This window comes from Antrostomus carolinensis, unplaced genomic scaffold (genome assembly GCF_000700745.2).
Source record: "Antrostomus carolinensis isolate BGI_N321 unplaced genomic scaffold, ASM70074v2 scaffold12780, whole genome shotgun sequence".
In the NCBI taxonomy this organism is placed as follows: domain Eukaryota; kingdom Metazoa; phylum Chordata; class Aves; order Caprimulgiformes; family Caprimulgidae; genus Antrostomus; species Antrostomus carolinensis.
The window spans coordinates 26865-40165 of NW_010289177.1; the positions used below are offsets into that span (position 1 = coordinate 26865).

The 13301-nt window shown below is 36.9% G+C and overlaps 1 protein-coding gene across 1 annotated transcript in view; it reads left to right on the forward strand.

Annotated features, from left to right (window-relative positions):
* ENPP3 (ectonucleotide pyrophosphatase/phosphodiesterase 3) overlaps positions 1-8379 on the forward strand; it is a gene marked incomplete at its 5' end in the record, with an annotated part of 34176 nt that extends 25797 nt beyond the window's left edge. Inside the window, 5 exons of the mRNA XM_029085305.1 lie at positions 2442-2577; positions 3064-3141; positions 4554-4686; positions 6383-6539; positions 8036-8379. Of these exons, the coding sequence (XP_028941138.1) occupies positions 2442-2577; positions 3064-3141; positions 4554-4686; positions 6383-6539; positions 8036-8206 (675 nt within the window). The remainder of the gene's footprint in view (positions 1-2441; positions 2578-3063; positions 3142-4553; positions 4687-6382; positions 6540-8035) is intronic.
* Between the last annotated feature and the right edge of the window lie 4922 nt (positions 8380-13301).

Genomic DNA, 13301 nt, shown 5'->3' on the forward strand with positions numbered 1-13301 from the left:
ATAAACTTCTATTGAAATGTATAATAATCTAATTTATGATGGATGAAAAAAGCAATGAGACTTGTATCAATCACTGGGATTTTTGGAACTAAAGCTCAGTGCACTGAGAATATCGGAATTTTGTTTTCTTGGTTTAGTATTTTTTCTTCTTGACTACTGAAAAAAGATTCTTGGAGGTGGCTGAAGCTGACATGACAGACCACAGCAGATGCTTAAAGTCAGTTATGTAATGCGAATAACTCATGTCTCTTGACATTAATTGTTAGCTAGTCAAAAGACAATAACCTGCATCGGAACAGGCAGTGAATGATGTGAGGCAAAGCCATTTTTGAGTTGTAACTGTTTTCTTCAGAAGACATCATGGCTCTTTGACCTGAAGACAAGGAGATAAAGGGCTAGAGCTGTTGAATTGGTAATGACTGTTTTTTTTCTGATTTTGAAATTTTGAGGTGGTGGTTATCACTGTCAAGGTCTCACTTCTTAATAAAGAAGCATTTTCAACAGCTTCTCTGAGGCTCATTCTATTCTTATTCATAGACAATCTGTTTAAAAATAGTTTATTCCTGTATTTTGAGTAAAGTAAATTGAGAGGTTGTAGCAGAGTGAGTGTATTAGTTCACAGAGTATTAGCAATACAGTTTGCAACCTGAGGTTGCAGTAACTCATTGTTACTAAAAGGTTAATTGTACTTAATTAACTCATTGTCCTAAAAGGTGACACAGACATAGTCGTTCTCATCTCTCAATGGATTTGATGTTGTTTGCTTGCTGACTAGTATATCCTTGAATAAAACCAAGCTGAAATATTCTTGATTATTATGAGAGTTCATAGGTTCATTATGAATTTGTGTTTCTTCAGTTGGAGAATTTTTTCCTGTGATGTCCAACGGAAATAGCCATGAGAAGCCTTCATCTCCTAAATGTATGGGAGTGTTTGTGAAAATACAGGTTATATAATGTATTCCATATGTGATTGACAGACAGCTCTAAAAACACTGTCCTCTTGCCTTGGCACTTGGATTAGAGTTCATAGCTCATAAATTTAGCTTCAAGAAGAGAGTTGAGTTGTGTCCTCATCACTTCAAGGTGGAGAAAATGTGAATACTATTAATAACCCAGATTCATGATGCAGGTCAAAAGTAGATTCCCTGCTGTATTCGGGTAACATTAGGTGTGACCTAATGAGAAGATGGTGTGACCTAGTGAGAAGAATGAAGTTCTCTTCAGGACAGTCCTTGCATGTTTACTCAGACCTTTGATACTTTGATTCAGGTTTCACTTCAGAGACTGTACAGAAATTGAAGACATTGAATATCACAGCTCAATTATTAAGTTTAAAATATTGATTTCTTCAGTGACCCTGATCCACTAACCCTGCCTTATTGATTTGGACACTAGAAAGGACAAGTTGCTCGAATTAATTGCATAACAGTTTTGTATTGGGATTTAGATTTGCTTGACCTGACAGTTTATCTGCTCCAGTGGCAGAGGCAGTCTTTTGTCTTTCATTCCATGTGGTATATGTATTTTCCATTAATATACAACCTGACCATGGGCATCTACAGGAATTCTCATGAAATTAGGTAAAGATATTGAATCAAGGAGTACAAAGAAGCACAAGAAGAACATTCCAGTTCTTTATTTCTGCTTATGATCAAATAAACAATGTACTGAAAAATCAATTTAGATGTTTAACTACTGTTTATAAAGGTATAAAGCAAATAAATATGTTCCATTCTTACCAAAATGAAAATAAATTACATGTAAACAAATATGAAAAAGAAAATGCAGTTAAACACAGAAAAGCATATTTTGATGTTTTAGTTAATGCTATAATAAGATTGCAATTAAGGTTATAGAAGAGGTTACAGAAAAAAAAAGTAAAGGTTATAGAAACCATTATATTAATCAGAATTACTTTTGGCCAGATCTTAGTGTGCATGTTAACATGCCTCAGTTGAAGTTAGTGAATCTGGTGAGTAAAATGTTCTGAATTTACTATGAATTTATTTAGCTGTAGCTCTTCAGCACCACAGACTCTTATTATGGAGATAGCATCCTCAGATGCTAAGATGAGGTGATAGTGTCATCTTTATATACAAGCTGCTTTCCAGGAGGGTGTGACATCAAGTTTATGTTTCCAGAAATATGTAAAAGTGACGAATGAGTCAAACTTGTCACCTGTTTTTGCCTAAGGTATAACCTAATTTTGCTACTACAATTTTACATGCTGCATAAGGATTTCCCTGAATTACCTAAAAAAAGAAGTAGAGGAAAAACACCAGGCAGAAAACATCAGTGTCCATTACTTGCATTGACCTGATTCACTATGGAAATAGGAGAAGATTCAATGAAGTCTGTTCTAGAAAGTTAAAACCATACAAAGCATTGAGTTAGCCACAGCCGTGGGTGTAATACTTTTTTTTTTTTCCCTTTTCACAGGAAAACACATCTCCTCTTCCTCCCACTGTTTCAGACTGTCTGCGGGCTGATGTTAGAATCCCTGTTGCTCGGAGCCAAAATTGTTCCAACTACCCAGAAGGGCTGACCTTCACCCGCAGTTTCCTCTATCCTCCCAGTGAGCATAGTTCTTTTTATAGTTAGAGCTTAGAAAGTCTTAATCAGCTGGATGTGGGTTTATGTTTAAACATATACCCAAACACCAAAACAAACTTCTTCGGATGCATGTTGGGCTGAAAAAGGTTTCCAGTGTTTGTAGACTGACCAAAAGCAGGACTTACACCTAAATATTTTCATTTTAGAGCATTAACTTTTTCTTTAAAAATGGAACAACTTGAATGTGATGAAAACGGATTGGAAAGAGGGAGTGAAGGGCTGCCCCTTATGCTTTATGAAAATTCATGTCCTATTGTCAGATTTGCTAATTACTTTATTGGACAGATTGTACAAATAAATCTGGAGATATGTTTGCTGTAGGATCATACACTCATGCTCAAATGTAAAATGTAATTGAATTACATGTACCTGAAATTTATAATGACATATCAATCAAATTTGTTGTTGTATAGTATTTCATTAATTTGTACTTTGTTCTTTTATGTAGACTTCAATTCATCTGATCTTGAACAGTATGATGCTTTACTCACCAGCAATATTGTTCCCATGTATAGGGCTTTCAGAGGTAGGTTGTAAAGTTTTGATTAATTTTTATTAACTTTCTGTAATTCTGGTTCTGGATTTGATAAAGCTATGACAAGGACTTAAAAACATTAATGCATGGCTTGCAGTATAGCCAGACCTTGTGCAAATATATTTAAAACTTTTTAAAAGTAGATATGTGAAATCTGACAATACACTTATGTAAGTGAAATTATTTTCTGTCTATTGTCCTCTGTGACCTCTGCTTAGATGTACCTGTTGACTTCTGAATTTTCTCTTAATCTCCTGTGTGCCGTCCTAACATGAAATGCTAACTCTCATGAAAATATCCTCTTGCGGAAATGCTCAAGGTGAAGGAAAGTGGCACTTTTACTTTCCTTTTGCAAGGTCTCAAGACAGGACAAAGTTTGTAAACAATGTCCTGAAGCAGTGCCTGTTTCATCAAGCAGAAACTCAAACCAGACAATATTAATGTTGAAATATTTACTTCAGACAGATGTTTCTGTTATACAAGAGCAATAAGCTACATTATCTTCTTCCATCCAGCCTGACTTAGATTTGTTCATAATTGCTGATAAGAAGTTTTCTACAGCTGCATATCATCCTGTTTTACTCTTAGGCCTAGGCTAATTTTCTTAGACAAAGAATAGAAAGATGAATTGCATTAGGACAAAGCTGGAGGAAAAGCAGTGATGTAACTATCTTTCTAATGCATTCAGACCTTAATTTATTCATTCACTGATGTAATATAAAAAACAGAGATCCAGAAAACCTAAGTGGCATTAATCTTCCAAGTAAATCAAAGACATTATGAAAAATCCACTTTTCCAAGGAAAGCTCTGCAAGAGATTTAAACTTACAAGAAGTTACTCTGGACCATAAGCAAGAAGTAAAACAATAGGAGATGCCCTCAACTTCTCAACCTATCTGTTCTTTTTTGCCATGATAGCTGTAAATATTCAAATAGTCTCAATAACTTATATCCTATAAATTGTATTTTCTTAAATAACATCTGTGAAATAAGCCAAATTGCCTAGTGATATTTGACATGAGTTCTGCATTCCTCTCACAAAGCCATTATCTCAGTTCCTACTAATTGGCACAGTTGCAAGTGCTAGCAGATAGGCCAGAAATGAATGACCTCTCAGCTCTAGAACTGAAGCTTCAGCTTCAGATCGAAGGCATTATCTCCAGTAGTGCAATGGTCCTTGCAGAGCTACAACAACATTTACCGTGCCTCTTTCAATGGTGAGGGAGGTATGTCCCTTCTGATGAAATCCAAATTTTGTGAAACAAAGAGTTGATTTACAGGCAGTTTAGTTTGGAACCTTTTATTATTCATCCACAGTGAAAACGGAAATATGTTATTTTTATTTAGTGGTGAAATAACTTAAAATTTATGTTAAATATGCTCATGTTTTATTTTAATGACAGACATATGGGACTATTTCCATAATGTGCTTCTTCAGGAGTATGCTAGAGAAAGGAATGGAGTAAACATTATCAGTGGACCAGTGTTTGATTACAATTATGACGGCCATTTTGATACTCTTGATGAAATTAAGCAGTAAGTACATGGAAAACCCAGAAGCTAAATTCCAAATTATTTGCCATTATATTTCCACACAAACAAACTTCTATTAAAAACTATCAGGAAACAAGTATCCCGGAGAATGGAGTATTCCTTTTATAATACTACATCCACTGTTACTCATACAACAGCAAATACTCTTGCAAGGAGATACAGTATTGTAGACATTGAAGTTCCAGTAAAGAGAAAAGAGCTTTGCAGTTACATGTATGTCTATGTACACATGCACAGATACAGATCAGTAACTTACTTCCCAAGCTTATGCCTGGGTTTTTGGGCCTCTGCAACAGAAATACTGGGAGACTATATGACATTTAAATATGCAGAAGCTGTGTTTAAGCATCATTTTCTCACTTTCATGGTGTCTCACTTACCTATTTGTTGTTTGTCCCTGTTGTCTCAAACTGATGTGTTTTATCAAAGACCAGATTTCTGTGTTTGCCTTCACTGAATCATGTAACTGAGAATGTAACATGTAACGTTCCTGAGTGGTACCTTTGCATGGCTCTGGCTTACACAAGTCACTTGAAAGTCTGACAAGTTCTAGGTACATTTTAGTGAGCTCTGGTAGCATGACAAAATACATTTAAAAATTCCTCTGTGTATAGAAACAGGAATAAGAGAAGACTTTCCTTTTAAAAATTCCATAAAAGAGAAATATAAAAGATAAAGATCGATTATTTATGTTACTGAATAAGGACAGAAGGAGGAAAAAATAGAATAAGAACAAACAACTTTGGTTGTTCCAAATATAGGGAAAATGCCTTGTGACAGTAAGAACATTTATGCAGTAGAAAAGTGCTGGGAAATCTGCACAGCTGAATCTGTCACTGAAGATGTTTTATTCAAGGCTAGACTTAATACCACATCTGTCAAAAATGGTTTGAGAATGGGAAAATCAGCTTTGCCACGAAGTAGGAGGGTGGAAGGGAGGAGAGACTAGAACTTCCTTCCAAGCAGAATGCTGTAATACTCTGTCAACCACATAATGTTGTCTACAGTTTGAAATAAGCATGTTTTATTCAGCATGGTTAGTCACTCATAAGAAGCAGTATAACGATTTCAGTGATGGTGTTTTGTTGAATACTGAAGATGTACAGCAAATCTGGGGAGCATTCAGCTCCTCACAGGTTTGTACACAAAAGTGACCATGTTTATGGAATAGCCAGAAAAGGAGGTCAAAAACATTTTCAATCAGGTATCCTAAACTGGTTTCTGTAGCATGTAGCCACAAGTCATCATGCTGGCATTTCTTACTGGCAAGGAACCAGAAGCTAATTTTCTCATCAATTTTCTCCAATTCAGTTCCATGTGTTTGAAAGTCTTAATTTAATGAAGGACAAATATAATGTTCTATCCTGCCTGTTCCAGATGTAGAGATCTCTGTAGAGATCTCTGGCTTTGGCAGAATAGAGTGTTGACCACATAAGCAATCCTTTTGGTTTCTGTGGGATTGCTTGTAGCAAAAGGACTAATCCATACGTGTTTGGCTGTTAATGAAACAAAGTGAGGCTGTCTATCCCATCAGATATTTATTTCAATTATAAAATAAACAAAAGTCATATAGTAGTGAAAGGTTTATGCTGAGATAAGTTCTATACATTACTAATGACATCAGTGGTTTTAATACTTGATATCTAGATAAATCCTTTAATTAATGTTTGCTTTGTAGGCATGTAAACAATACAGAAATCCCTGTCCCAACTCATTACTTCGTGGTTCTGACTAGTTGCAAGAACAGGTCCTATACGCCACTGAACTGTTCAGGCTCCTTGGATGCTGTGTCTTTTATCATTCCTCATCGACCTGACAACACGGAAAGCTGTGCTGTAAGTATAGTCCTATGCTCCTGTGTGCCAATGAGCTTTGTGAACTGATTCCCAGTGGAATCCAGTCATCTGGAGAAGTCTAAGTGTTTAATTAATTCATTACCCTTGAACTGACAGCTAAAGCAATGACTAGGAGAGCAGGAAGCTCCAGGAGAGGTAGCTGGAAACAAACGAGCTGATAGGAAGCAAGGAAGAAGAAGAAAGGAGAGTTCGATAAGAAGACTTGGAAATGCTGTCACCTGAGAAGGACTGAGAACAGCAGCACAGCCAACAGATAAGATAGCTTCATGGAAGGCTGCAAGATAATCTTACTCCAGAGTGTTACACCCTTCAGTGTAGCTAGAAGAATTCCTTCAATCCTTTGTTCCACCTTTATCAGAAATTAGACAGTAGGCATTTAGGTGAATCATTCTGCAGCTGAAATTCATACTTGAATTAAAATCTTTGCTTATCACTAACAGTGCAAATCTCATGTTTTGTAACAAACAAAATAACTTAGCTGAGTGTAAGATGTTGAGCTAGCTGAGTGTCTTATTCCATAAACTCTGGGATGCAGAAGGTTCCTTAATGCAGTGTGTGTATTACAGAGTCTTCCCACATGCAAGTATAGCTGCACAGACTTGAACTGGCCCTCAGAGCAATACAATTGTGTTTATTTAGTTTATTTATAACTTTGAACTCATAACTCCAGAAAGATGAGAGTTTGCGCTGCTTAGAAACAGCTTGGGTGTCTCCTCATTTGTGGTGTGGATAATCCACAACTGCCCAGTGATCTTTTTGTAGTTGAGAGTTGACTAGATATACAAAATAAATTATTTGAATGAATTAGTCTTTATACTTTAGAATAAAGTTATTTTTGTTATTTCTAAAGTTTAGCCACAAACCCCAAATGTCGTTGCACTTCACATTCATTGTGTCTTGCAGTGACGCAAATTTAGTGCCATTTGTATCAGAAGCAGATATCAAATTACCATCTGTTTTTAAAAAATCTTTGTAGTAAAAGAATTGAACAACATTTGTGATTGATTAGTGGTTACATTTCCATTGTTTTCCCTATCTATCTAGCAATTATTATTGCTGTCCAACAATCAAGACTGAGCTGCTGTCTGGACTTTGTTCAGGTTGTCAGGTGCCTGTTGTTTGGCTAGCCTGAGCACTGCAGCTAATTTATACCGTAACTAAAACTATCCTTACTTGAGTGTTTAAAACATGACTCAACTGTACTTTGTAGTTAAAAGTTATAGCTACCGTTTCAGCATAATTTTGCTTCTCTGTTACTTTGGAGGTGAGGAGAGGGAACATCCATTTGATTATGTTTAAATGAAATCCCTAAATGCAAGGCTGTTAAGATACCTAGGAAAACCTGAATGAAGTTTTACCAACTGGAGGCCTTTATTCTGTCAAACCAGTTTAAACACTGTTTATTGCCTAACACCGCCACCAAACAACAGAGTGCCTTTTATATATTTGAACGTTGTTCTTCTTTGTTTTGGCAGGAAAATAAGACACCTTCTGAATGGGTTGAAGAAAGAGTTCAGGCTCATTCTGCACGTGTTCGGGATGTGGAGCTGCTAACTGGGCTTGACTTTTACCAAGAAAGAAAGGAATCTGTCTCTGACATCTTACAGCTAAAGACATTTTTGCCAATATTTGAGACTGAAATTTAACTGAGTATCAGTTAAAAAAGTGCCAGTGTTTGGAAGAAAGAAAATTTAAATGATTTAACTTTTTTCCTTGCTAAAGTATGTAGGAAAAATGACTACAGCTCTTCTATAGGAAAACACACTTAGATGAGCTAATTTCTTTTTTCAAATTCATGTTCTTTGGTCAAGTGTTTTGTGCCAAATTAATAAAAATTACCTAAAGTAAATTAAATCATTGTTGCTGAGCCAGGCTTTCAAAATAGAAATTATTTTGTTAGTAGCGATTTGAAAAAAACCTTGCAAAAGGAACATGTTTCATAGTAGAGAGACCCCAGAATTGTAAACTGTATATAAGATATTTTTATAATGGAGCTGGAAAGTGAAACAGGTTAAGAGGAGTGTGTCTGTTTTCCCTTGTGTTTATCAGAGAGGCTATGGCTACCTAATACTAGTATGTCCTGAAATGTTCTGAATTTCTCTTTCTCTTCTATTAATTCACAGGGAAACTGCTATGTATTTAAAAACATATTCAGACTCACAAAAAGTTTGTATATAGTGGAATTGTTTTCTATGATCATCCCCTGTGTTTTTCATTTGGGTTAATTCATTGTGCTAGTGACAAGTGAAGTTAGAATAAATGAACTATATTCTGTACCCTTCAAAAATCTTAAAGCATTCTGAACATGAAGACGTAAAGGAAGACTTTTACCTTTTGGACCACTCTACCCAGAAGAATTTTGTATGGATATTTACCTGTATTTGCAGCTATTTCCAAATGCCTAGCAATGCCTAAATGTTCATGTCTATTTTTAAATAGTTGAACCTGAGATTAGAGCACAAAATTAATGGTGACATCTGAAAAATAGTCAGTGTTCCTTTCCATAATGACTTTATAGACTGATACTCTCTAACTCACACTGTGCTGTATAAAAATTCCTACTGAGGACAGGTATGGGGGACAAGGCAGTGGAAATTCCCAGGTTCTTCTATTACAGAAATGCCATGTGTTGAGAGTTGAGCTGGTTTTCTCCACCAAAAATGCTGCTAAGCGCAGGTATGAATAATAGCAGACAACTGACCATTTGTGTGATTTATAGGCACAGTGGGGGAGTTTTAAAGAAACATGTCAAAGAGTGTTTCAGTCTACAACTGATGGTGGACTGAAGGAGATATGTCTGTTTAAAAAAGGAAGCTTTAAAAGTCTATAAAAAACCCAACAAAACCACCACAGGACATTTTTTTTTCCCCACGTCCTAGATGATCAGTGTATGCACATCGTATCCAAACGTAGCTTAGCAATATTTATCTTACATCATCATGTGGGACCAAGCAGAATATCAAGATTTGTGTCTTTGGTTAAAGCATTACACCCTCTCCTTGAACATGGAATTGTAATTCACCCTGCAGCACTGTAGCATCTAAATCCATCTAAATCCGAGACTTCTGTAAAACTGCCTCAATTAGGAATAGAACTGATTTTTCACTGCATGGTAAATCCTACCGTAACTTAGTCAGTGAATCTACATAACACATAATAATTTAGGCATGTAAATTAACTAATCTAGAATAATGAAATTAATTTCAGAGATAAGAAGAAACAAAGATTTTCTTAAGTTTATAATATTATTTAAGTCTACATTAGCAATTTAAAGTAGAATTAGCTTTACTGATGTGATGTTGTTGTGACTTCATATATTTAAATTTGAATTAACCCCTGTATCACCAACTATGGCAGCAATACAAGCTTCAGGCCAATACTCTAGTTCAATTATGAAAGCAAATTTCTGGTATAGATGTGCCTTTGTGAACAGTTTCATGTTTGAATTATGTATATCTCTGGGTACCTCCATGATGAAATAATGTCTTTGAGGTTTTCCCAGACTTCTGGAAATTGATTTAATCCATGCTCTCACACACAACAGGTACTAGGCTTAAATAGCAGCAAAATTAATTTGCTGTCCTCCTTCACAAGATGCTTCAATATTCTTTTCCATCAAAATGTCTAACCTGTCCCCCAAAAAGTACCCCACTTTGCTGATAAAAGTTGGCCCCTTCTGTGTAAAGATCCCTGCCCAGCAGGCTGACAAAAACTATTTCACATTCAGTGTTTGTATATCATCTAACACAAGAGGATCTTGATCACATATTTGAGTTTTACACAAACTTTTGTGCTAGTGGAGTCTGAAGTTGCAGTTACTCTAAGAAAGCAAATATGAAAGCGGTTTTGCTCTAGTAGTGTTTATTTCCCCTACTATTTGTTCAGCTGTCGTAACATATAGCACAGAGAAATATAGTCTGAAACTTCTGCAGTTCCCTGAGACATTTGTATGGATCTCTCCCTTTTTGAAATGGGGTAACTTCCACAGTTTGCATGGAGATAGAAATTAACAGCTGCCTCTAACAGAATTCCTGTGCCACCAAAACTACAAACCACAGCACAATCTAAGAGTCTAAAAAATTTGTTTTTTTCAAATAACATTGACTAGGAACATTTCAGCCACTTACATTTCAAGAGTCTCAACTGGTTGTTCTGGTTTGCATTTCAAAAGGAAAGAACACTTATTCTTCACTGAAGTATCAAATATATGAAAGTTCTGGTGTGCAGAGGAGAGTAGGAGGGGATTTAGTTCTATCTTGCAGTTCAAAACCAGTGAAAATGTATATGACATTGTAAGAAGTCCACTTGGGACACATTCTTTACTATAGAAAGGCAGGACAAAAGAATGTCAACTGAATGTATAAAATAGATTTTTTTTTTTTTTTTTTTTTTTACTCAGAAATGCTGAGAAATTCAGCAGTTAAAATATAGAAACAGCAGAAATAACAAAAAACGGACAATAACACAGAAAAACCAGCATATTGCAAATGTTTAATTTAAAAACATACTCCTCCTTTGATAACCATTCTGCTTTGTCTTGAGAACTAAGAAATAATGCTATTCCTGAAAATCTCAAAAGTCTCCTATGTCCTAGGGAAGGTGTGTATAACTTTCCAAAAATGGCAAGCCCTTTGTTTCTGTGGTTTTTATACAGTTTTGCGACCCCTAAGTATGAAGCTGGAGTGGAATAGGTGTAAATCAATCTACTGACTGTAAAAGCAGATGTCGATGAGTCTTAGCTCTCATAGCCACCTTATGTAGGAGAAATAAAAATGTAAATTCTGTAAAACATGATTTTCCATAGACCACTATTGAAGTTGAGAAACTGAGCACTCCTGTAGCCATTGAAAATCTGAACTCAAGAGGATCTGTCTCTTTTCCTCTCATGCTTGGGGTTTTTTTGAGTTTTAGAGTACTAGAACCAAACCTGTAAGCCAATACAGAAATTTAGCACTACCTATAGCTTAGTCTTGTCTCTGTAGCAAGGCAGCATAATAATGAAAGGGAGCAAGCAAGGGAAACACAGCCCAACCTGCTCCAGAAAATCTTGGAGCCAGAGCAAGCAAAAGCTTAACTGATTTTTTTTTTTTTTAGCAAGAGCTACTATGTTTCCCTAACACCACACCCCACCTGGCTCTCTGAGACTGTCACCATGTAAAACAAACTTTTTTTTTGGCTTTTTTTTGCTTAATATTTACGGAGACTGCTGGCTTTTTGTCAGTACCTCCCTGAAGGCTACCTTCAAAGTTGAGTGCAAACATTTAAATGACACAGAATACCCTTGACTCCTACCTTGGACTTTGTTCCTTAAGGAAAATAGTATTAATGGATATAGAAAGGGCTGGTTTTTTTCAAATTGCCTCCCACACTTGTGCAATTTATTTATAAGTACAGATTTTTTTCTACCCTAGCTGTGCCGTTTCTGTGCAACGCAGGGAGTTCCTGTCCCTGGGGGAAGAGGTGTCAATAAGGAGGCAGGCAAATCTGTCATGCCTTTGGTCTTGGCAAAGTGGAGGTTCAGAGGTGTCTTCTTAATCAAGCAGCTCTTCCCTGCCCCATCAGGGGCACTTCCTCTGGGGAGGGGGAATTGAAGACTACTGGAATGTCTTTTCTTCCCATAGTCTGGAAGCAGTAGGAAATTTGAATACTTCCCAGTCCCTGGAGCAGGAACCAAAGAACAGGAGTGTCCTCAAAAGGATGAAAAGTGATGGGTGGAATGTGACTGGGCATCAGCCAGGGTCAGGGCTTAGGACAGCTTTGGGTCTGGGATCAACCAGACATGAAGTGGGAGGAGTCTTTTGCCAAGGACCCAAATTACTGAATGTAATATTAAGGAGATATTAATAATTATGAATGTATATTAAGGAGACCTGACAACTAATGTGGTGCATAAACCAAGCTGTCCACTGCTCAGGAAGCTCAGCCACAGCCTGCTTTGCCTGTAATGATTGGAATTTGGAAGGAGAGCAAGTGCTTCCCAAGACTGGGTGCAAGGAAGGGCAGTTCTCCAGGTCTTACTCCATGTGAGAGAAAGGTGGGTGGGGAGAAGAGGACTACAGTTTTCTGGAGGCTCTCCGAGGAAAGGCGAACTAGCAGAGTTTTGTTTGCTGTCTAGCTTGCCTCTTATCACTGAATCAGATTGCTGCCTAACGGACGGAACAACTGACCAAAGGCATGTGTGGTTTTGCACAAGATTAGGGACTGCAGAGAGTGGTGTTAGAAGCTAAGAGGCAGGGTGATCTCATCTGGGCAGACAGTGTGCACAGTTGTTCCTTCCTACCAAAGAAGAGGGTCAACTAATCTGATATTTGTCAGGCAGGAAGCCATTTCTCTGGATGGTTGTACCTCAACAGATGTTGTTCACAGTTACAGTGTCAGCAGAGATGATTTAGAAACCATTCTCTTAGGAGAGTCATGGTTGGACAAGTAAATTTTGACCACATTGTGACTTCAATGTGATCAACAGTTCACAAACAGATGTGTCAACCATACCAACTCCAGCTGTGCTTGCTAGGCATACATAAAAGGCAACCGAGGGCTTTTTAGTCATTTGCATGGCTGTCTGTAGTGCTATGTAGCTGAAAGAGAAATGAGCTATGGGTTAGACCCCACACTTTGACAGCAGCACGGTAAGCCAAAGTTAAGCTCTTTCATTTTGTAAAAAAAAAAAAACTCCAGCTTTTTTTCCCTAATTCTGCCCTTTAGCAACATATGTTCTGCTAAGCAGGCTCCAGGCAGGCT